The sequence below is a fragment of the Galleria mellonella genome, unplaced genomic scaffold, assembly GCF_026898425.1.
Source record: "Galleria mellonella isolate WM207_F2 unplaced genomic scaffold, CSIRO_AGI_GalMel_v1 utg28, whole genome shotgun sequence".
Classification (NCBI taxonomy): Eukaryota; Metazoa; Arthropoda; class Insecta; order Lepidoptera; family Pyralidae; genus Galleria; species Galleria mellonella.
Window position 1 is genome coordinate 2,260,304 of NW_026442064.1, and position 27,198 is coordinate 2,287,501.

At 35.1% G+C, this 27,198-nt stretch overlaps 1 protein-coding gene across 4 annotated transcripts in view; it reads left to right on the forward strand.

Annotated features, from left to right (window-relative positions):
- Positions 1-27,198, forward strand: part of LOC113521559 (inhibitory POU protein) — a 94,883-nt gene that overhangs the window by 57,755 nt on the left and 9,930 nt on the right. For 2 of the 4 annotated variants that reach the window (XM_052895503.1, XM_052895504.1), the window contains exons 2-3: positions 7,950-8,006; positions 18,511-18,693. In XM_052895503.1, the coding sequence (XP_052751463.1) occupies positions 7,950-8,006; positions 18,511-18,693 (240 nt within the window). The remainder of the gene's footprint in view (positions 1-7,949; positions 8,007-18,510; positions 18,694-27,198) is intronic. The other 2 variants (XM_052895505.1, XM_052895506.1) reach the window with 1 other exon arrangement.

The following is a 27,198-nucleotide window of genomic DNA, read 5'->3' on the forward strand; positions in this document are numbered from 1 at the left end:
CAGGCGCGGCAAAGGGCTTCTAATTAATTATTTATGATACTAGAGCGAGGAAGATGTCACGGTGGATTTTCACTCAAATTTGACGGCCCGTTTTTCGGCCGGACGTTTTTGCGATTGTCCAAGTCAAAGGGCGCTCTTAAAATTCACCATACCACTGCGATCGTGAGATATAACCGTCTCGGTATAATAGGTAAAGCAAAATGTATAAACTTACTAGCTGACCCCGTAAACGTTGTTTTACCACTTATTACGAAATATAAAAATCGCAATTAAAGTACAGGGGTTGATCGTAAAACGATGAAAATTTAAAGTTGTATGTATTTTTCAATGCTGAATCATAATAAAATAAAAATGGAAAAATTTGTCAAAAAAATAAAAAAAAAATATTTTGGGTCACCCTTATCATTGAGGGGTATGAAAAATAGATGTTGGCCGATTCTCAGACCTACCCAATATGCATACAAAATTTAATAAAAATCGGTAAAGCCGTTTCGGAGGAGTTTGGTAACGAACACCGCGACACGAGAATTTTATATATAAGATATTGTTATAATTAAAAAAAAAACGGAAAAATCGATATAAAAACGATATTACAATATTACGCACATAAAAATAGTCGAATTGTGAGTCTTTTTAGGTATATAGGATTAATTTTTTTAAGTTTTAAGTAGAAAGATTATGTAGGAATGAGGTTTAATGTTAACCCAATAGAGCTTGGTCATGTCATGTCATGCTGATATTGGTGGTAAACTCTACCAAGTATCAACCACCACACCATACAGACGCAACTTGATAAGAGGCGAAAAGATTTTTATACAACTTAGAATGGCAAACAAGCTGACGGCCCACCTGATGTAAAGTGGTAACCGTCGCCTATAGACATGAGCAGTACTATGGACATAACAGAGTATACTGTTTCGTCCATGATACCACCCATGCGTTGCCATTCCTGTGGACTCAGCTGTTATTCCTCTGTACCCAGTAAATTCACGTCATATCCACCCTTCAAACCGAAACACAGCCCTGCAAACACAACTGCTTCACGGTTGAAACACGAATGTGACAGAGGTACCCAAGCAATCGACTTTTGTACAAAGTCTCCTTCTGATAAATTATAGTAATGGGGTATAACAGTCCCATTGCTAGCAGTATTCCCTCAGATAGACGATGTCTCTGGAAATCACCGGCGTTATTTCTTGGTGAATTCGTCATGGACCAATAAACTGTATTCACCCTATCATACTAGTATTACCTCTTAATGGATGATAATGGAAAGGTAACTCCGCCTGCGCTATTGGTATACGCTGGCATAGCACTAGTAAGGGATGATAGGGGAAAATGAAAAGGCAGGTCAATTAGCCTATCGTGATGAATTGAAACTCAGTACGATGGTTTCCAGAGTAGACCACGTGGTGGTCGACCTGACAGGGTATATTGTGCGCATTACTATCCCTTCTCCCTCTATCCTACTAGTATTATTCCCCACTGGTATCCCGTTAGCGTACTAGTGAACAGAAACCTTCCCTTTGAGGGGTTTTGCCAGTTATTGTTATGCTCGGCAGACGGATTGGCAACCACAGTTAGTCTTTAGAGATGTTTCAAGAGGGACGCTGCTGCCTATCCCTTGCCTTCACCTAATCGCTTCTCCTTTATTCCTCTTCCTTCTTGCTTATTGTTTCCTAAATTATTTTCTATGTTGAGTTGGGAATTTTCACATGGAATAAGAGGAACTACTTAATGTGTTGGTGTCATCGTATTTGAAACTTATTCAGTACTAGCATTTTGCCCTACTTCGTACACGTGGATTTCAGAAGTAAGACAAATCAATGAAATATAACACCATTTCTAGACGGAGTATCAAGATGGCACATAGACCTTCACGAACACAAATGTAGAAACTGCATCAAATTTAGAGCAGTAGTTTTTGCGTGATATTGGAATGAGCATACAGACTAAAATTTCTGAAATACATTTTTTTTCCTAAATATTTTTCATACACAGACATAGTTTAAATATTATTAGGAAGAATAAATTAATGCCTGTGATATTGAAAAACTGGTAATTTCAACTCAATTATTTTGTTTAAATCCGCTACAAAAGAAAATAAAAAAATAATAATAATAAAATAAAATATATTAAAATAATCGGTTAGAAGGGTGGGACATAGCAATTAACAGGGTACAGAGGAATAACACCTGAGTCCTCAGAAATGACTACGCATGGGGGTATCATGGGCGAAACAGTATACTCAGTTACGTTCATGGTACTGCTCATGTCCATAAGCGCCGGTTACCACTTTCCATCAGGTGGGCCGTCAGCTTGTTTGCCATTCTAAGTTAACTAAAAAAAAGTTCAGTGAAATAATAATACTAATGTTAATCCACAGTTAATTGTCCTTTGATATTTTTATTTTCAAACTTATTGGAGCAATACGTACATATCTGCCACGTGTGTCTCCCATTAGGATAGATAGAAACAATGGAATGCTAATTGCTGGATGCTTGAAGCAATCAAGCATCCAGCATTTCGATCGAGCAGTAAGTGCTTTATATTATTCTTAATTGCGTGTATAATATAGTATATATCATATATGTGTAAATATATTTGTTATTCATATATATTTATTCGTTTATATATGTAATTTTAGTATGTATGTATATCAATAATTAGTAGTACCGCATTCGAGTATTCTGACACTTCCCTATGGTTGACTGGGAGAGAATGCTTTTAGCATTAAGTCCGCCATGTACACATATTTGTACTAATGAATAAATAAATAAATAAATAAATAAAAATAATTCATTTGTTTATTATAACAAGATGAAGGTAAATAAAATCCTATCATATTCTGCTGTATCCAGTGTACAAATATTTAAAAGTATATATATTTGTAAATTATAGTAATCAGTATTGGTACATCACAATTTTTTAGCCAATTACCAATTTATTTATCCAATGTTAGGTTTAGTAAATGTTATAATAAATGCCAATATTAAACGCCTAAACTAAAATTTAACGTAAATGGATCACAATCGCATTGGAAACATAACTATTTTTATTTTAAAATTTGAACCAACTTTTTAAAAGAGAAATATTTTCCAAAAATTATTTTTATTTTTACCTTCGTCAACTCTGAGTCTGTTTAGACAATTTTAATTTCTTATTGAAAGAGTTTCCCATTTATTCATAAAAAAAACTTTGTTTCGTTGATAAATAATAAAATTATAATAAACGTGTCTAAAAATGATATAGGTGGTTAACTTATAAAGTGGATAGCGTAATAGGAAATTACAGGTTGTATAAAGTTCACGTCATTAAAGGCGACGGCTACGTGGAAAAAGAGAGTTTGTTTCTCATGTAATAGAACTTAATTTGAGTTTGTTTGAATTAAGCGTGCCCGCTCATATGTAGCGTTGAATTAATTTTGTCGATTATATATGAAAAGAAACATCACGGACGTATATGAAAAGAAAATTGCAACGTTTAAACGTGTGTCTATAGGACACGGTTCTAGGTATATATGTATTTCAAAAATATACCAGTATATTGATGGCCAGTACATGGGATTCCTTGTCAATTCATTGCCCACTGCTGGAACTAACCACTTTTTATTGGAAGAGTAGTATTACTGTCTTGTTTTCGATCGAGTTCAAAAGGAAAAAGGTTCTAAATTCGGCTGTTGTTTATATGTTTGTTACCTAATAACTCCGTCAGTTCTAAACCGATTTGGCAAATTCTTTCTTCATCTGAAAGGATATACTTACAGGTGGATCTCATAGTAAATTTATCGAAATTGGTTTCAGCAGTTAATTTTTAAATCAAATTAATTTTGTCACAAATGAAATTAGTTTGTTTGTGGGTAACAATCTTTAATTATATCTTGTACACATACCGTACACGTACTGATCGATAGATATTTATCGATCGATTCATTATCCACTCGTCTAGAGGGCTGATTTGCCATCTTTCGCAGTTTCATCAAGCAGACGCAACCTTTCGAGTGCATCTTACTACTATAATAAAATCGTAACTGGATGATATTTTTTTTACAAAAGAAGAGAAGAAGAAAGAGAACAGAGAAAACAATGAGTGGTTTTATCGTTTTTAAAAGGAAATGCTTTCACCGTTTTTCCAATACAAACGTATTCCTCTATTTTCTCCTTTGGTAATGACACCTTTCGTCATACAGTTTGTATCTATCTTTGCCATACTTCTTTGTCTTCCTTTATTTCAAACATTCATCTGCTGTGTATCTGCAGTAGCGAATTTCCAGTCATGGCCGCCCTAGACCCCAGGCCATGTAGTAAGTATCAGAGGGAGACTTTGTACAAAAGACGATTGCTTGGGCACCTCTGTTCCATTCGTGTTTGAACCGTGAAGCAGTTGTGTTTGCATGGCTGTGTTTCGGTTTGAAGGGTGGGATATGGCGTGAATTTACAGGGTACAGAGGAATAACACCTGAGTCCTCAATAATGGCAACGCATGGGGGGTATCATGGGCGAAACAGTATACTCTGTTATGTCCATGGTACTGCTCATGTCTATAGGCGACGGTTACCACTTTCCATCAGGTGGGCCGTCAGCTTGTTTGCCATTCTAAGTTGTTAAAAAAAATACCCCTTTCTCAGCATCTATCATATTGAGTACATAATGAATTTACTTTTTTACCAACTTTTATCGAAATCGATTCAGAAATTTAGTTAAATATAATATCTGGCAGTTTGTAATATTTTCCGAGGTTTCAGGAATAATTGCACATTATTTTGAGTTATTTCTTGTTATCAGCAGTGAATTTTTTGTCACGATCATTTTTAGAAAATAAAATAGGGGAAAACAAATTGACGATTTTGGAAATTTTTCATCAATATTTATTTATTATAAACTAAGTTGTGACAGTCCCTTTTTTCCAGACTTCGACAAAGCGTGAAAGCAAAACATTTGCAAAATATCTATTGTACAAATGTCCAAATCACCGTGTTTCCTCTTAAACTATCTTCTAGGTCTGTTTTAAGTTGTTACTTACAGTCAGACTAGAATTTAAACTGATGATTGTCTCTAGACTTAAAAAAACTTAGACAAAACAAAATACCTAGACCAAAATTAAAGGGTAGTTTTATTAGTGGACAAAAAGTCCCTTGTTTATGCAAGATAACACACGTTGCTGGTAATTACAGTGTGTATAACATTTACAATATAACATACGGTACCCTAATACCAGTTAAACAAACAGACATCGATCAGGGCAATTTCTCAGTTTCTATGACCCTAGTGGTTACCCCGCCAACGTTATGTTTGCTAAACTGGCAAGTCTTCGCCGACGTCGGCAGAGGGCGTGGCCGCCGCATACTAAATAGTCACACTATTTACACCGTTCGCAATTAATCAAAAAAAGGCCATTTGTCAAACAGTCGGTGTGTACGAGACGTAAACATGGTAATTCTTTGTTTCAAGGTTACATATTGTAATTGACATATTGCACAGTTTATATTTGTTATAATACTTATGTAATTTATGTATCATATAGCTCGAAGAACCGACAACCGATGGGGAAGAAAGATTCTTGAGTGACGACCCTGTACAGCCAAACGTAGTGTAGGACGAGCCTCCACTAGGTGGAGTGACGACATCAAATGCATTGCAAGGAGTCAGCGGATGTAGGTGGCTCAGGACCGTTCCTTATGGCAGTCTATGGGGGAGGCCTATGTCCAGCAGTGAACGGGTAATGGCTATAAAGATGATGATGTAATTTATCCTAACATAAATATCTACAATGTTAGTTTTTATTAATATTTACTATTTAATCACATTTAAACGCTTTGAAATTTTTAGTATCAAGTAAATATACATATTATAAACCTGTTCGTCCCCCGGTTCGATCCCGGCATAGAGTAGGCTACCCCTTTCTTTTCGGGGGAAAGGGACTGTTAGAAAGGAAGACTGAGAATCCCAGTTTTCTTTAAACGATTACTATAGTAGACTATTATAAATAGATAAATAAAATTTACAAGAAATATTCACACTGAGGCAATATATATATATATATATATATATATATATATATATATATATATATATATATATATATATATATATATATATATATATATATATATATATATATATATGTATATATGAGATACTACATAGATCATATGTGGGAGGAACCACAAGTAAAGAATTTCTACTTTGCATTACAAGTAATTTATCTCTTTAAAACCAATTAAATTATTAATAATATTTAGCAACAAGCAAGATTTTTCTTTGTAAACTAAACTGTTGCATATTACGAAGCTAAATAAAAAATGGACTCACGATTCCGCGTTCTAAATTTTAAATTAAAATAATTTTGCCACGTTCAAGTGGCTGGTTTATTTTTTATTTATTTATTTTACTCTTTATTGCATCAGAAACATTAGAAATAGAAAATATCAATTAAACAGTTCAAGTGAAACACAATAGCATAAAGTATACATTTAAATTTATACATAAACATACAAGACGGTCATATCGTTAGGTCAATCTCTTACAGACAACCTTTGGTTAAAGGAGAACAGAGAGATTACTGTTTAGTTTAATTTAATTGAGAACATACTCTTTTTACAGGAATAGACCACAGTCTATTCCTGTGGGTGTCACTACGGACCAGTATGTAATAGTGCACAATTTGTCATCAAGCCAGTAGCGGGCGCAATAAAGTTTACAGCCTCGTGCCTTAGAGGATAACCGGATTTGCTTTAAAGCACTTACCCGTATGCAACAAAGTGTGTTGCTTGAGATTTTTCTTTCCAATCCGTATTTATACATTTTTAACGAGAACGTTTGTCCCATAAGAGGAGTGTGTAGCCCATTACTAATATTGGCGTAGCGGTTTGGCATACTTTAAGCAAGTATACATAGATAGAGTGTCTCCATACAATTGCTTCTAGAAAAGCGAGTCAACTTTTTCATACAATTTTGCGTGATAAATTGTTATGAATAATTCTTTTGCAACTTCTATATTTATTTTGCCTTATAATTTCTACATCTTAATAATGCGTAAATATTCATTTGATTTATTAAATAATACGTCAAGATACGTTGTATGCGTAAGTATATAGGACACTGATAAAACAAAACAAGTCAGTTAATTTGACAATTAGCTGACATAAAGTTGACCCGTTTTTGAGGCTCTATACTCTATCTATATAATCTAAGGATTTAGTTTTGTGTTCGTATTAATAAATTATACTAATATGCAACTATCAAAATAGAATCAATTTAAATAAACCGAGTATTAATATAGTGTATTCAAAAATATTCCAATTTAACATTGGTTTATTTACTTATAAATTAGTCAATTTTGGATTTATCAATATTCTAAATATTTCGCTGTTTTTTCCTATTTTGTGTTTCAACCGTTAACTGTCCACTGTTGAACGCAGCCTCTTCCACAAAAGGGGTTTTGTCAATTGTTGCCACGCTACGCAGACAGTTTGGCAACCGCAATTAGGCCTTTGGTGATATTTTAAAAGGTGCTGCCTATTCCTCGACCATAGACTCCAAAATCGCCTCTTACGACACTCACGGGAAAGGAAGTGGTGGCCTATTCTATACCGGGACCTACATGGCTTCATGCATTTCACACAATTAATTATACAATATAGTGCATATAAGGCGATTGAAGAGAGCGAGGGATGGGCAGTAGCGTCCCTCTTAAAACATCACTAAAAGCCTAACAGCGGTTGCCAAGCGTGGCAACTATTGTCAAAACTGCCCTTCTGTTACAGTTAAGGGCTGATACGATATGATGATTATCCAAGACGTCAAATTGAAGCAGCGTTTTCCTATTTTATATGTAAAGATTCTTACAGTATTAATTTAAAAATTATTTAAAAATTAATAAAAGAGTGTATATAAAAATGCATGCAAATAACATAATACTTTAAAGAAACCGAGGCTTTCTTTTTTCAGAGTCGAATACTGGAAGATGCATCCTTGATGTGTAACTCTTGGTCGCCACGGCACAATGTAAGTTTATTATTATATATATATTTAATACTTATATATCAAACATATAAATTTAAAAAAAGAATATATATTATACCCTTTATTATTCTTATTTATATAACACAATTTATATATTTAATATATGAAACATTACGTAATACGTGCATTGAAGGAGACATAAATTGACATGTCCCATTGAATACACACTTGATACTTTGTCACAGTAACTTATTAGAACAGTATCAAGGTGTCATTTAATATTTATAACGAGCATAAATGTGACACGGTACTCATTATTTATGATTATATATTTAGACGTACACAACGACAATTCTATTAACGACTTTGTTTCGTAGGAGTTTTGATGATTTATTCTGATTTTGTTATGATTTGCCTTGCGAACTTAGCTCGCGATCATCTTTGGCCAAAGATGTTTACTTTAATACGATAAGCTGAGCGATATGTGCTTGTATGTGTAATTAATTTATATGAATTCCACAGGGAAGTTATACGGAAGGTAAGTAATAACACAAACATAATTCGTTTTAGTCTTTTTATATATATATATATATATATATATATATATATATATATATATATATATATATATATATATATATCGAGGTCTCCTATCAAAACACATAAGAAGTCCTTAATTAAAGAAAAATCATTCATAAGTGATTTTCATAGGTTCGTATCTTGTTATTTACCTACTTAACATTCAATATTGATGTGTAACGTCTTCGAATATACTCTATGTCATATGTCGATCAAAAATATAATAATATCAATCTTAACGAAAGAGACCTTAATAGAGAACACTTAAATTTTGACAAATAAATCGAAATATAGACAGAGAACACTTAAATTTTGATAAAGAAGATTTAAATATAGAAGATCTAAATATAGAAAGAGAACACTTAAGTCTTGGCAAAGGAGATCTAAATGCAAATAGAGAAGACTTAAACATTGACAAAGAAGATTTTAACCTTGACAAACAATCACGTCTTAATAAAGAAGATTTCAATTTTGATAGAAAATGATTTAAATTTTGTGTAATTTAAAAAAAAATATATATATAAACCCTTACTGATTTTTTCTAGATTTTCAGTATTTGACAGATTTAAATCGACATAAAATAGATAACGTCACGGCCAAAGATAGGTATTATAAATGCGAAAATGAGCTTCTAATGGCTCAAGTAGATGTCATAAAATTTTGTACAAAAAACTTAGTATATGAGATGAACGTGGATATAATATGGAGATAATTGCAAAGGAAGACCTAAAAAGACTTGGATGGATGGTATGAAAGATGATATGGCCAGAATGGGTGTGAATACGGAAATGACCGCGTATAAAGAAGAATGGAAGAGAAAAACATATTACGCTGACCCCAAATTATAATTAGGATAAGAGTAGAAAGATGCCTATGAGACTCACTACTTCCTATGCCACTGTGTTAGGTTGACTGGAAGAAATCTCTTTTAGAGATAAGTTCGCCTTTGCTAACATTGTTATTAACTTATTGTTGTTACTGTGTGTTTTAGTGTAATAAAGAATATATAAATGTATAAATACCCGAATAGGTAAATCACACTTCGACCGAGAGGTCAACCGATGAATCCAACTTGGCTGGGCAGCGTTCGGAAAACTACGTCACATTTTTATTATATATATGGTATATATATATATATATATATATATATATATATATATATATATATATGCATCGCTAGTCTATATTCAATAAAAAAAAAGTTTATACGATTATGTACTATAAATAGTAATATATAATAAAATATACAATGTGACCCAACGCACATAGTAAGAGAGTGTACCACAAAATCTAAATCAAAAGTAAGTTAAAAATTCATGACGAACTCAGAAAAAAAAAACTGTATGAAAAAGTTAATTATCTCTGCGGCAGTGTCGTGATATGTCAGCGCTTTTGCGCTTCGAAACAAGTGGAAAATCATTTTCCGAAGGCGCCGTGTTGACTTATTGGTCGAGCGATTGGTTTTTCCCCTTTATATAATAACCCGGCCATATATTCGATTTATTTGGATCTAAATTTGGCTCTAAAAAATCGTTATTCGTATAAATACGGAGATTACGTTCGAAAAAGATTTCACAGTGCTTCTTTATGAAACTTATACCAAGAAAGTTAAGAAGCAGACGGTCTGCCTGATGGTACATAGTAACCGTCGCCTATATACTGGAACAGTATTGTGGATATCAAAGAGTATGTAGAGCTATGTTCATTATCACTTATGCATTTCCATTTTTGAATACTACGCTTCTAAAGGTAACTGTCACAATCGACTATTCATACCCACAGCTGCTTTATGGCTGAAACACGAATAGATTGAGGTACTAAAGAAGATATTTGTTTAAATATTATATCTCGCTGTACATAAAGTATACTAAGTGCTAAGTTAGGATATAACCTACCTGTGTACCAAGGGGGGGGGGGGGAAGGGATTAGTAATGGAGACTAAAAATCCCATTGCTAGCAATATACCCAACCATGTCGACCTCCTCGCGGTTTCCCCTGGAAACTATCATGATTAATTCCTGATGAATTCATCATGATGAGCTAACTGGCCTGTTTTTATTCATCATCTATCACCCTTCACTGGTGCTCCGCCAGCGTATCCCGTTAGCGCAGGCGGGGCTAACATACCATTTTCATCTACCAAAAAAAAACCTGTGTACCAAATTTCCTTCAAATCTGTTCAGTATTTTTTGCGTGAAAGAGTAACAAACATCCACATTCATCCATCTATCCATCATTTCGAACCTTCGCATTTATTATATTAATAGGATTTTTATATACTTGTATCTAGATATAATATTTTTATATAAATCGTTTTTTTTTATTTGCTTAGAATTAACAAGGACGGTTTTCAGAGGAGACCTCGCGGAGGTCGACCTTATAGGGCATATTAATAGCAATGGGAACGCAAGATAAACTATTAACAACCATTTGTTGTTTTATAATGAATAACAACAATATATTTTTTAACCAAAAACCAGAGAGAGACTGTATAAAAGTCTTTTGCTTGTGCACTTCTGTTCCGTTCGTGTTTCTACCGTGAAGCAATTGTATTTGTATGGCTGTGTTTCAGTTTGAAGGGTGGGATATGGCAGTGAATTTACATAGTACAGAAAAATAACACCCGAGTCCTCAGAAATGGCAACGCATGGGGGGCATCATGGGCGAAACAGTATACTCTGTTATGCCCATGGTACTGCTCATGTCTATAGGCGACGGTTAGCACTTTCCATCAGGTCGGTCGTCAGCTTGTGTGCCATTCTAAGTTGTGTAAAAAAAGGCAAAGTTGCCATTCCATTTTCATCCATTAAAAAGAAACACCTTTCTCCGGGGGTAACGCATTGTTATTAAAATGATCTAAGCACACAAATATTATTGTGTATCCATTCTGATTAATAAAATTATCAAATCCAACAAATACTTTAACGTTCCAAGCCAATGTAGTTAAACAAAGTTACTTACCTTTCAATTCACTCCAGTCTGTGTTCAATTGGGTAAGCATCGCCACGCGTTTTATCGATCGATTGGAAAAATCATCGAACTTGATCAATAATCTTTTGTCTTATTTATTCTGAAATAATATTCTAAATTGGTATCGTCTTAATACATATATATCGTAAAATTTAAGTTCCACGCACGTACCTAATGTTTATAACCATTTATTGTAATAAAGATATTGCAATAGGATACTGCCGTGAGGTATGTAAATTACAAATATCCTTTTATTACAATGATAACAAATCCATTTTTTTTAATTTATAATTTACAAATTTGAATGAGGATCGTGTTTTAAAAAAGATATTAACATTTTTGCTGAGTGGTGACAAGTGAACTCGTTATTGCACTAGCGTGCAGGTACGTCCTCCTACCACGACGGGCAACACCGTTTGGATTACAAAGCGTTTATGACCAAAAAAGACTTTTCTTTGTATTTAGATTTTATATTTAGTTCCATTGAACTAAAATTGTGATATAAAATCTAAATTTGGAATGCCAAAGATTTCAACCATGATGGAATTCCCGGTCAGCAAAGTGTTATGTAGGTACGAATGCGGATGGATGTAAGGGCCGAGATCTAAAGACATGGACGGACTATGTGAAAGACGATATGACTAGAATGGGAGTGAATGTAGAAATGGAGGAGAAAAATAAGTATATCACACCAACCCCAAATAAAAATTAGGATAAGGGTAGGAAGATGATGAAAGGTGAATTTATAAATTGGAACCTAATCGTTCTAGTGACTTTAGAACAAATTAGCTGTGACACAGACGCAAAGCCCTAGAAATTGCAACAAATATCGTCACATTTATTTGGGATGCAGGCATCTTAATCTATAGTTTCCAAGGTTTCCTGACAGATTGATTTATCCTAAAACATTGGTCCTAGTTCAGAAAAAAAAAACCGTCGTTTCCAGTTCATTTTCTATTCATTTGCATTTACTTAATAATAATTTAAATCTGGGTAACTCAGAGAAATCTCTTGTAACTTAGGCGCAGTTCACTGTGTCGATTCATTAACTCAAAATGCACCATAGTGCAACAAAACGGAGTCTGTTGAAGGTGCACTCTGCATTTACACGCAGTTCCGCGCACTACTGCATTTTTTCTTGATGGCTGAAAATGGTATGGTAACCCCGCCTGCGCTAATGGGATACGCTGGCGGAGCACCAGTGAAGGGTGATAGATGAGAATGAAAACAGGCCAGTTAGTCCATCATGATGAATTCATCGGAAATTAACCATGATAGTTTCCAGGGGGAACCACGTGGTGGTCGACCTAATAAGACATATTGCTAGCAATGGGGCTATCAAACTCCATTGCTAACAATCCCTTCCCCCCCCCCGCACTACTGCATTGACTCATTATTAACTCAGCGAATAAATGAGATTACTGAGAATATAAAAATAAATAAGAGAGATCGCCGTATCGGTCCCGGTATAGAATGGGCCACCCCTTCCTTTCCCGTGCGTGTCGTAAGAGGCGACTAAGGGAAAGCGAAGGATGGGCATCAGTCCTTCTTAAAGTATCACTAAAAGCCTAACCGCAGTTTGCCAACCCATCTGCCAAGCATGGCAACTATTAGCAAAACTCCTCTTCTAGGGAACGCTTATTTCAGCAATGGACAATTAAGGGCTGATATAATGAAGAAAGATCGGTTTTATTGACGTGACACTTGATTGTATTTAGTGTTTATATTTGTTTAAAGTCAATTAATTTACTTATTTATTTAGTTACGCTACGATACTGTTATTATTTACTTGGTGGTTGTAGAAGTAAACATATTCCGTTGTTTACTTCACATACGGCTATCAACCAAGTCGTCCAGCCAGCAATGTAAAGTAAAAAAGAGATAAATTACCTATGACTCTTTTGCATTTCACAGACTTATAATTACATCATTATCCTAATTTCAGCTTGTATAGGCCTTCCCCAATGCCTTCCAATACGTACGATCGTCTTTAGACTTTTGTAATGGCCATACATCATTATATAGCTGGAGGGATCGAATTAGCAATGAGGAGGTCTTGCTTAGGGTTAAGGAAAAAAGACAAATTATTAGAACTATTGAGGAGAGAAGGGGAAAAATGTTAGGACACTTGATACGACACGACGAACTTATGAACATTATAATAGAAGGTAAGATAGAAGGAAGGAGGGTAAGAGGGAGACCGAGACATAGTTACATCAGGCAGATCAAGGAAGCAGTTGGTGTCGTGTCGTATCAAAAGGTGAAGAGGCTCGCTGAAAATCGTAGTGAGTGGCAAGAGCTCCACCGACAAGAGCGCAGCTCTTAAATGGATAGATAGATAGATATATTATTGGTCCTTTTCATGGGAGAGTTTGTGCTCATAAGTCACCATGCAAGGTATGCGGGTTCGTGACTGGAGTTTTTTTTTTTATTATTTATAAGTGGATTTAAAAAAAAAACTATGTGAGAGGACGAGTTATAATCTGATATATTATATTATATAAAGCAAAATTCGTGTTTAGATTCCATAGACATTCAATAACACACCAATTCAACACATTTCGAATTCTATTTTTTTTTTTATACAACTTAGAATGGCAAACAAGCTGACGGTCCACCTGATGGAAAGTGGTAACCGTCGCCTATAGACATGAGCAGTACCATGGACATAGCAGAGTATACTGTTTCGCCCATGATACCCCCCCCCCCCCCACGCGTTGCCATTCCTGAGGACTCAGGTGTTATTCCTCTGTACCCAGTAAAATCACGCCATATCCCACACAACTGCTTCGTGTAGAAACACGAATGGGACAGAGGCGACTTTTGTACAAGGTCTCTCTCTGGTATATATATATATATATATATATATATATATATATATATATATATAATTATAATAATTACAAATCAAACTTAATAGTTCTGAAGTTGTTAATCATTTCATAATCAGAAAGGATTTCTTATTCACTTGTCTGTCTGTCTGGAGAACAGAACATTAACCCTTCAACTATGTGATCACAAAATCTAAGCGTACATTGCTTAATCCCAGATAAAGGTACAGTCGCAAAGTCGCAAATATCTAACTCTAATATTTATAAATCGACTACGTATATTGTTGTTGTTGTTTTTTTTTTAATTATTTTTGTTTCTTTTCTTCACGACCCCTTTGGTAATCGGTAAAATAGTTTTTTTTTTAAATTTTTTAGGAAAAATTAAAACTTATAAACCTATTTTGACAGTTGTTTGTCATTTTATTTTGATATCGAAAGTTTTGCGCAAAAGAAAAAACAGAACACTTCAAAATAGCTAAAATAGCTTTTGTGAAGAAACCGTACAAATTATTATTCAGATTAGAATTTGTATACTATTTTAAATTTAAACAGCAGCCATATTTATAATTCAATGAAATGCACGATGTAGGGGTTAAATTAAATTTAAATAATGTATTAACACTTTTGACGTCGACTGTACCGGGGCTTACTAATCGGGCGCAAAGAGAGCCGCTCTTACGTCTTTGTGACACTTGATATACGTCACGCTGCATCAGGGGACCTCTCGTATCGATTAACTATCTTCACGACAGCACTCTCACGCGGTAGACAGAGATAAACGCCTATATTTCTTGTTACATACACTTATATAATTCATCCCGTACAAGCACGCCAGTTCTGAAAAGTTTGTTAAAATAAAAAAAAAATCTATAATTGTGATTTTTTCAAAGTCGTGTATTGCTAATTAATAAAATGTATTTACTCTATTACACGATAGAGGGCGTGAGTGCTATATTAAATGTGAACGAAGCTAATTTTGCATAAATCGAGTAAATATTTTATAAGTGCTAAATGTTTGTTTGTTTTACATAACTGATTATATTATTAATCATTTAAAAATAACAAAATACGATTTCAATATAAATAAACCAAATTTCATGACGATGAAGCAATTTTATTTTTGTAAAACTTACTCCAAGCACCAGTGTCTATCAAAACTGGTCTCCAATATTCAACTGTAGTCTAACGGCTATGTAATAATATGTAATAATGTTTTACCAGAGGGAGACTGTACAAAAGTCGATTGCTTGGGTACCTCTGTCCCATTCGTGTTTCAACCGTGAAGCAGTTGTGTTTGCATGGCTGTGTTTCGGTTTGAAGGGTGGGATATGGCGTGAATTTACTGGGTACGGAGGAATAACACCCGAGTCCTCAGGAATAGCATCGCATGGGCGGTATCATGGGCGAAACAGTATACTCTATTATGCTCATGTCTATAGGCGACGGTTACTACTTCCCATGAGGTGGGCCGTCAGCTTGTTTGCCATTCTAAGTTGTATAAAAAAAAACATTTTTACTATCTTTTGTAAAGAGAAAAATAAATCATTCATTCATACAAAATTAGAGATCAACACATGAGCAATCTCTGTTGATAAGAAAAAAAAAACACACACACAAAACATACTATCGGATTGTCAAATTACTACAATCTACAAAACATAACCACGACATATGACTTTTTAATATTATTATGACACGAATAAATTTAATTACATAACACTTCAGCTGTCGAGTGTATCGGCTTCGCGGGCGTGCAAAGGGTCCCTTCTGTCTGTCTGTGACACTTGATATCAGGCACCGCTGGGGATCACAGTATCACCAGTTAGCCCTAAAATGAGAACGTTGATGAGTAATAATAGTAATGGATTATTGTAGCACGATTGTTCTAGCTTTACGACGTCGACGTTACGTTTAACCCGTCGGGTGTCAGTTTAACATTATCATTACTATGTGGTATATGCAGCTAGCTAACGTATACGTAAAATTAACAGGCATATATTTGTAATGAAAGAAAGAAAAGGTAAAATAAATAAAAAGGAATTCATCATTTATTGCTAGCTTTTACTTGTGACTTCGTCCGCGTGACCGGTATATGTATCCTATATCCTTCCCTATTTCATATACATACGTGTATACTGAATTACATAGTGATTGGTAAAGCTATTAAGGAAATAAACAAACTTTCTTTTACATTTATATTAGTAAAGATTAAAAAAAAAAAAACAATGTTAAAGAAAAAAAAAAACTAATGTTAATAATAATTAAGAAAAAAATGTTAGGGAACGTCAAAATAGTACGTATTTTGCGTGGTAATTTCCAATGAGACTTCCACTAGTTGAAAACATCTGTTTTGAGCTGTATTAACAACGTTCATAAATAAATTAATACACATATGAATATTCATATCGGACATTAATCTTTGAAGCATTATTTTAATTTATTCAATATCCAGACACTCTGAACTCGGGGTTCGCAACAAATTATTTCGCATCACATTAACGCGGCCCGCCGCGCCGCGCCGCCACTTGTAACAATTACAATGAGACGGGGATCGCGTAACTTGATGCTAATGACCGGGGTGTAGGGACAAGCCTCTGTTCCCACGCTTGATTGCAACTCATTTTTTAGCCAACTGGGGATTAGGAGATTGACAGTACTTCACACTTCACGTCAAATTGTATTGTGTTCCGAGTGGGTTTCTCGCTCCTCTGTTTTGATCGTTCACTAACTGGGACTCGAGTTGTAAATTAGATTTTGATGATACGACAGCTAATGAATTTATAGTAAATGGGTTTTGTTCGGCCGTAATTAAATAGTGGTATCAAAAATATGTGATGCGTCGGCATTCATGTAAAAGCTCGATCGCACGCGAGACAAACATGGCTATTTTAATAGATTTTTGTGCGTATACATTGAAACACTTGTTTGTTTTTCATATTGTATCATCAAACTTGCACTCGTAGTAAATTGTTTTTTTTTTATATTGCTATTCTATACGTTTTTTATGAACAATCCCACGTCGAATCGTGTCGGCGAGCCTACCGAACTCAGTAATAAACTATACACCTTACTAAAACACCTTCGTAACAAATCAATTCCGATGCAAACCTCTCCTCTTATAGGGGACTGAGGAATAAAACCAACAAATGTGTTTGCCACCGGTAAATCGAAAAGAGAAACTATCACTTTAAAAGTGGTCTGCTGTAAACCTGCCTATTTGGCAGTCGAGTCGCGAAACGAACATCTGTCGAGACTGAGGTAACCGGGGTCAGAGTCACTCATAAATAATTTAAAGTAATCGGCGAAAAACCCCTGTCCGCGGCCATCGGTTGAGCGTGCATGACTATTTTATAAACTTGTGTCGCGCCTTACGTATTAGTGGGTCGCATTAAGTTCTTTTCGACGTTAATTTCTGACGTGACTATTTATTTTGAAAATAAAATAAGGGACGAAGCATTAAATTGTTTCTTGTTTACCGTTAATTGGGTTAGTGTTCAGATGGTAGTTTTTAAGGATATTGCGGGCGTTTTGTAGGTAGACGAATTGTTCGAATATATACTATCGATGTAAAAAGAATAGGTAGGTTTTACTGAAACAAGTATTGGGCATGAATTGACAATCATCTTAAATTTTAAAAAGTATTCTATGTTCAATTGTTTATGGTCACAATTTCTTCTAGAATATATAAGATTATAAAGGACTTTCGTTTTTTATAAGAATTTAATACTTTAATATATCTTTATTGGTATATAAGTAGGCTATTATTTTTTTTTATCTATGATTTAATTTGATTTTATTGAATTATAATTTGGCATTTATTTTTAGTATATTTCATGTATATATGTAATAATACTTAAATAAAACATAACACTTTGATAGGTAAGTGTAGGTTTTAGTTTGATGGAAAGTTTTTCAAGTTCTTTTTCAGTGCTAAATTTAATGATGCATGTAAATGTAATTTAAATAATCTGTAGTTCTAAATACAAATATTGATTTAATTTGGAAATTCGATTTTTAAAATCGCAATGAAATCTTCTTGAAATGATTTAACCTTTGTAATCAGTCAGTATTAATTTTATAGATAAAAAAAAGTCCAGAGAGTAAAAAAAAAATGAAATAGGAATTTATGACATAAATAAGAATTATTGTTTTTTTTTTTCTATCAGGGTGATTTATTCAGCGGACTCAACGATGGGCTCCTCAGTAGGGCAGAAGCGTTGGCAGCAGTGGACATCAGCAAACACCAGTCAGGTCCCCAGCCAGGCCCGCCGCTGCCGCAGCTCAAACACGACATGGTGTATCACCATGGAGTTGGTGGGCCGCCTCCTCACAACGCCAGGCCGCATCAGGTACATTTGTGTCTATTTGTAATAGTCATAATATTTCAACAGACGTTGTTTAAGGAATAGAAAAAAAAATTTAGAGACAATAAGCATATGTTCCGCCGTATGGTCCCGGCATAGAATAGGCCTTTTCTTTACCGTGGGTGTCGTAAGAGTCGACTAAGGGAGGGCAAGGGATGGGCAGCAGCGTCCCTCTTAAAACATCTCTAAAAGCCTACCTTTTTTTTTCTATACAACTTAGAATGGCAAACAAGCTGGCGGCCCACCTGATGGAAAGTGGTAACCGTCGCCTGTTTCGCCCATGATACCCCCCATGCGTTGCCATTCCTGAGGACTCAGGTGTTATTCCTCTGTACCCTGTAAATTCACGCCATATCCCACCCTTCGAACTGAAACGCAGCCATGCAAACACAACTGCTTCACGGTTGAAATACGAATGGGACAGAGGTACCCAAGCAAACGACTTTTGTACAAAGTTTCCCTCTGGTAACTGCGATTGCCAACCTGTCAAGCGTGCCAACTACTGGCAAAGCCTTCCTTATGGGGAAGGCTTTATGTTCAGCCGAGGACAGTTAACAGTGAAATAATTATAAAAATAATAAACGTATTTTTACTAAAAATTTCAAATAAAACATTTGTCGCATATTTCAAAGTATTAGTTAGAAATAGGGAATAATATAAAATAATCTATATATTATAGTTATAGTATCGATACATTGACCCAATAACAGATATATTAAATGTCGGTCATCCAATATATAATACCGTATTAAAGAGCCCGATCGAAATGAAAATAGATATCTGAGCGGTATGAGCGATATCGGAATAAGTGATAATTTTTTTTCTGCCTTCCATGTCCAAATAAACAACCAATAAATAGATATCAGAACACTGCTGTTACCTATATCTAGTTAGAATCAAACTTACTTTCAGAATGTTCTTTTTTCAAACTCTGTTTTTTATGTTATGTTATTTGTTATTGTTTTGTTATTTTTTTTTTATACAACTTAGAATGGCAAACAAGCTGACGGCCCACCTGATGGAAAGTGGTAACCGTCGCGTATAGACATGAGCAGTACCATGTAAGGTATATAATGTAAGGGTATTATGTACATGGACGTGTTAAATAGATAAAATATGACACCAAAATTGAATTTGTTATTGTTAGCAAGCAACTGATTTTTGTTTGACGTATTTACTCGTATTTTTTTTTTTTATTATACAATGCGCGCCGTTTCTCAGCGTTGCAAGTACAGTAAATAAAAATTCTTCATAACAATGGATATTTTAATTTGTATTGGAAACTATTGTATATATTGTCTATAAATTTTACTAATATTGTTGGCGAAAGAACTGTATGTTGGTATGGAAACACGGTGTTTTTAGAAAGACCAACTCCTTCCGTTAGACCGCATTCAAAGTCGGGCAGCTTGAATTGTTGACGATTGGCGCCTTACATCTCTGGATGTTGCATCTCTGTGCATCTTCTATCGAATTTATCATGGGGGGTGCTCTGAGGAATTGTTCGGATTGATACCTGCTGCTGATTTTCACCATCGTACAACCCGCCATAAACTAAAATCTCATCCCAACCATCTGGACGAGTGGCGGTCCTCCACCGTGCGTTCTTCAAGGCACTTTCTTCCACGCACTACCACTCTTTGGAATCAACTTCTAGCAGCAGTATTTCCGAACCGATACGACAACATAACCTTCAAGAAAAGAGCATATTCCTTTTTAAAAGGCCGGCAGCACACCTGCAATGCCGTTAGTGTTGTGGGTGATCATGGGCGGCGGTAGTCATTATGGAGGCTTTATGGATTTGAATGTAATAAACACAGAAACATAAAGAGATGAACACGGGAAAGTAACTTAATAAGCTTAATGTTTAATGGTATTCGCAAAGTAAATCTAATTCTGGTACTATTCCATATATTTGCATTACGTAACTGTTCTATGCTTCTTTTTTGATGGGTAAGAATGGAATTGCCAACCCCGCCTATGCGGGGGGAAGGGGATTGTTAGTAATGGAGACTAAGAGTCCCATTGCTAGCAATACACCCAACCAGGTCGACCTCCTCGCGGTTCCCCATGGAAACTATCATGGTTAATTCCTGATGAATTCATCATGACGGGCTAACTGGCCTGTTTTCATTCTCATCTATCACCTTTCACTGGTGCTCCGCCAGCATATCCCCTTAGCGCAGGCGAGGCTACCATTCCATTTTCACCCATAAAAAAACCCCCCGCCTACGCTAACGGTATATGCTGGCGGAGCATCACTGAAGGATGATCGATAAGGATGAAAGCAGGTCAGTTAACTTATCATGATGAATTCATCAGGAATTAACCATGATAATTTCCATGGGTGACCGCGTGGAGGTCGACCTGGTTTTTTTCAATGGATGATAATGGAATGGTAACCACGCCTGCGCTTAAAGTATACGCTGGCGGGGCACTAGTAAGGAATAATAGGCGAGAATGAAAAGGCAGGCAGTTAGCCCATCGTGATGAATACACCTGGAATTCAGCACGATGGTTTCCAGCGGGAACCACGTGGAGGTCGACCTGATAGGGCATATTGCTAGCAATGGAACTGGTAGTTCACAGTTCTAACAATCCCTTCCCCCAGATCAACCTGGTTAGGTATATTACTAGCAAAGGGATTCTTAATCTACATTACTACCCATCCCTTTCCCCCTAACTGTTCTATAAGCGATAATCAGACACACTGATATATATAAACTTAATCGACTATACTCCGTGTTGGATATATCAACCAAAGTAGCCATTCGAACGCCCCGATCAATTTCAAACGGCCAAAACTACATTTTAAACCAATAAAAATATGCAAACATCCCTTCAAATTCATACCAATCATACTAGAATCGAATACAACATCTATAAAACTAAAGGGAGCTCGTAAAAATTTTCACAAATTGCATCGCTCCACGCCTCCGATGGCATAAATAATAATAATAGACCATGGATGGGAATCTTCGGTCCTGTAGGCGTGGAGGGCTGACTCCCCAAGGACTGGGGCCTCGAGGGTTGATACATATATGTTGCTGTGTACTGAACTAAAATTATGCACTACACGATGTATGCAGTCGATAATACAAGGGGCTTTTTGCGAGTGTACAAGCGAATTAGTGCACTTGTAGTATTTATTACTAATATTACCATGGTATTACCATAGACTAACCCATAATATTTCATAAAAACCACTTATAAAACTATTTTAGGCATTGAACTGTTTCCGTCTCGTTATTTTTTGTTTAAATTCTCAATTTGAATGTTACCAGAGGGAGACTTTGTACAAAAGTCGATTGCTTGGGTACCTCTGCCTCATTCGTGTTTCAACCGTGAAGCAGTTGTGTTTGCATGGCTGTGTTTCGGTTTGAAGGGTGGGATATGGCGTGAATTTACAGGGTACAGAGGAATAACACTGCGTTGCCATTCCTGGTCCTCAGGAATGGCAACGCATGGGGGGTATCATGGGCGAAACAGTATACTCTGTTATGTCCATGGTACTGCTCATGTCTGCAGGCGACGGTTACCACTTTCCATCAGGTGGGCCGTCAGCTTGTTTGCCATTCTAAGTTGTATAAAAAAAAAACATTTCGTATCCCCGAATTCACTACATTTAACACAACAAAAGAGCGTATCGTCCCTTCTTAATCCCTAAACATTTCATAGAATTTAAAATACCATTCGATACAGTAAGAAAGTGGTCACTTAGTTCATGTATGTATTATATATATAAGTTTTCTTTGCTGAATTATTAATAATTTTAAGACCGTCTGAACCGATTCACCTAAACGATAATTTAATAGAATATTGGAAATTATACACATTTACGTTTGATTTGTTGTATCACGATATTGAATGGCTATTATGAAATATATCATCCTTAGATTTTCAATAATCGATTTAATTTGATCAAGGTCTGTGTTACTTGATACACATTAAGATTTCGTTGAAGTTATATTATTTCCAACGATTTCCTGTTACTACTGTATTTCTGAATGCAATAAATAAAATAATAAAAGTCTTATTTTAAAATTAAGTTACCTGACTACTTTAACGTTTGCGTTTTCAAAACACAATAAGGTTCGCTAATCCCACTCCGTGAAAGTAGGATATATCCCAATTTTTACAACTGTTTTTGTATAGAATGTTTCTCTCTTTAAAGTTTTAAAGTATTTATAATTTATTTAAAACTTGATTTGTGGCCTTTGTCCATATTAATGGAAAAAACGCAGGATCAGAGGCCCTACCATGAAATGTTTTCCGAAATTTCGGAGCCAAACGAAACACAAATTTGATATTAAAATTACATATGTCATTTGGAAATATTAAAAATGTAAAAATATTATTTCTTTGGACTTTTATGATAAGATGTATGACAAACGAAATGTTAAACTCCATTTATTGGTCCGATTTTGGTATAAACAAAAACACGAAATTGAGACCGAAATTTAGGAATTTCATTTCATGGTAGACCCGCTGTATAATGAGTTTATTTAATCACGTTTTATAATGTTTGAAATGGAGATGAACAATCAATAAAACCTGGACAAAGTCACGGGTGAGAACGAGTGATAAATATAAAACTGATAGATCTTAGGTGCGTTTATTAAAAATCGAAACATGTCCGTGAAACAATATTATGTAACCTTAAAAAAAGAGCATCCCAAAACCAATCTTCCCCTAATCCGTGTCCCTTCCCGGCCGGGATACGAACCCGCGTAATGCGTGCTTTATTGCCCACGGAACCCAAACTCGAGCAATTTGGGGCTCCGTACATGTCTCTAATCTGTAAATATAGTTGGAGACTGTTCTGTAGGGTTTTAGATTTGATTATACTTTTATTGAGGTGTGTAAATGTTGAGTTAGGTATCTAGCTTTTGTAGACAGTAGTAGAAAGATAAAAATATGTGCAAACAAGACATTCAGGTCGTTTCTGAGGCGCCATTCTCTAAAGCTTTTTTTTTATACAATTTAGAATGGCAAACAAGCTGACGGCCCACCTGATGGAAAGCAGTAATCGTCGCCTATAGACATGAGCAGTACCATGGACATAACAGAGTATACTGTTTCGCCCATGATACCCTCCATGCGTTGCCATTCCTGAGAACTCAGGTGTTATTCCTCTGTACTCAGTAAATTCACGCCATATCCAACCTTCAAACCGAAACACAGCCATGCAAACACAACTGCTTCACGGTTGAAACACGAAAGCTACCTCTAAAATGTAAATTTCAAATTAATATCACGGCGAATTCTAATCTAATGATTAATATTTATTTATTTATTTATAGGATTACCAACATAAGATACAGCCAATCATTTCAATACAATTAACTGTTCTTACATTTATAGGCAACCACAACGTGCCTTGAGTTTGATAAACATTAAAATAGAATTAAATTATTAAATGTCATTATATGAGTAAAGATATTAACAATATGAATAATAATATAATATAAATAATGGAAATTGTATTTAAATTATTATAAATTATAAATAAATATAATGTAATGGCGAGGTACATCAACATTTTAATTTAGCCATGAACACAGACTGACAATCGTTGTGAATATCAAGTTCAGACTTGGTTTTTACAATATCGTTATACAGACGCGTTATGCGGACGATAGGTGATTCGCGGCCCAAGTTTGTTCTGCAAGCTGCATTTTTAAATAGATTGAAAGGTTGCCGCGGCACTCTAGTAGGTACTTTATATTCAAGTTTCCCCAGTAGAGACAGGTAATATGTACTAAATTTCTAATACAAAATGTATTATTAAAATTATTATAAACATAGTTTATGATCGTCCTTATAGACTTATTACCAGAGACCTTTACCAGAGGGAGACTTTGTACAAAAGTCGATTGCATGGGTACCTCAGTTCCATTCGTGTTTCAACCGTGAAGCAGTTGTGTTTGCATAGCTGTGTTTCGGTTTGAAGGGTGGGATATGGCGTGAATTTACAGGGTACAGAGGAATAACATCTGAGTCCTCAGGAATGACAACGCATGGGGGTATTATGGGCGAAACAGTATACTCTGTTATGTTCATGGTACTGCTCATGTCTATAGGCGACGGTTACCACTTTCCATCAGGTGGGCCGTCAGCTTGTCTGCCATTCTAAGTTGTATAAAAAAAAAAGACTATAATGGAATTATCGTGAAACTATCCAAATTAAAATATCAATTTTAAAGGTAAGTTTAAAAAATGGCACCTATGAATCGAGCCCATTTTTTGTTAATTTTAATATTATTTTTTTTACTAATATTGTCTCATTTGTATCTATTTTATTTATTTTTCAATAATAACAGTTATAATTATTTATTATATAAGATATTTATAACTGACTGGTGACATTGAAAATTGCGATTTGACGGAAAGCAACAGCAACCTCCACTAGGCACCTATCGGTTCCTATTTTCACAATGTGTCAGGTCGGTGTAGAACTTTATTTTGAATTTTCCATCTCATTTACTGTTGCTGTGCTTTATTTATCTAACGTTACCTAGTCATGTCTTACGATTTCCTCAAAAGAAGAGAAGAAGTTGCAAATGCCATTCTTATTCCGTCCTCACAGAGATTAACCTGTTAATACTTAGCGCAAACTGCCTTCATCAGATGACGCCAATTAACCAGATGAGACCAATTAATTTACCAGAGGGAGACTTTGTACAAAAGTCGATTGCTTGGGTACCTCTGTCCCGTTTGAGTTTCTACTGTAAAGCAGTTGTGTTTGCATGGCTGCGTTTCGGTTTGAAGGATGGGATATGGCGTGAATTTACTGGGTACAGAGGAATAACACCTGAGTCCTCAGGAATGGCAACGCGTGGGGGGTATCATAGGAGAAACAGTATACTCTGTTATGTCCATGCTACTGCTCATGTCTATAGGCGACGGTAACCACTTTCCATCAGGTGGGCCGCCAGCTTGTTTGCCATTCTAAGTTGTATAAAAAAACTAATTTTTATATACCCAATATTGCTAGCAATGGGACTCTTAGTCTCCATTACTAACAATCCCTTTCCCCCCAATATTTACCTATTAATTCAAACATATGATTGTAAAATTTTGTTTCCGTCTTATAATTTCTTGCATTATTTGCCAAATAACTTGTCTATGTTACTGAATAACAATATAACAATAACAATCCAAAAACATTGTGAATTTCAAATTAACACAAATTTATTATTAATTTTATATTTAATTAAAAACATCGTTGGATTCGTATTAATAGTTTATAGTATCGTCGTTTAAATTCAAACCAACATTTTTAATATATTAATATACAATGTTCTTATTTGCGAAGAAATGCCAAAAAAAATTCAAATATACATTTACACGGTAAATTTTTGATTGCTCGGCTAAGGAATAGATACAAAGCGAAATGCACTTAGCGAGTATTCTGACTTTGACACGTCACCCCGACGTTACAAATTCTAGTAAAAAAAAAACATAATAAATAAAACAACACGACTGGAGAGGGGCAGAAAGTACCTCCCGGGACAGGCAGCACTGTCGCGCCTGGGGATTCAGTCCCCTGGACTATGTTAGTTTTATTGACTGTAAATATTGCTCAAAATCCAACCATGGGCCCATTTAATAGTATTAATAGAAGTATTAGATAATATATATAAAGTCAGCCAACTGTACGCTGGCTGAGTTGGTTGGCTGTGTTCAAATGTTCAATATCTCTCACATTATATTTGAGAACGTATATCGGAACGTATTTAGTATTGATAACTAGCTTATTCGATGATTCGATATTAACTACGGAATATACTGTAACACCCACGATACATCTCATACATTTCGTTTCCTAAGGATTCTGCTTAGATTATATACATAGAGTATCGAGTGTCAAAAATGTGTCAAAGTTTACTAAGCTAATTTGGCTGACTCAACGTTTGGCTGACTCAACGTATGGCTGACTACACTTTTATTTTAAATCAAAGCAAAACGCACTTTTTTCAGTGTTGCAATTGAATAAAAAATCTCCTAGATCAATTTGACTTTTTAAATTTGAATATGGAAGTATTTTTTTGATATAATATAAATATACATACGTATGTTTGCTTATAAATTAATATAATTGTATTGGGGAAAAGGGATTGTTAGCAATGGAGTTTGACAGCCCCATTACTAGCAATATACCCTATTGGGTCGACCTCCACGTGGTTCCCCCTGGAAACCATCGTGAACAATTCTTATTGAATTCGTCACGATGGGCTAACTGACCTACTTCATCCTCATCTATCACCCTTCACTGGTGCTCCGCCAGCGTATCCCGTTAGCGCAGGCGGGGTTGCCATACCATTTTCACCCATAAAAAAAATATAATTGTATTAATTAAAATGGCGGCCATTACATCGTATTCAGTAAAGATAAGCATCATTACTTATCAATGATAAGTTATCATTATCCAATGTTTATTTTGTTTATTCTAATATATTCGTAAGACTTTTATTCCGTTTTTAATTT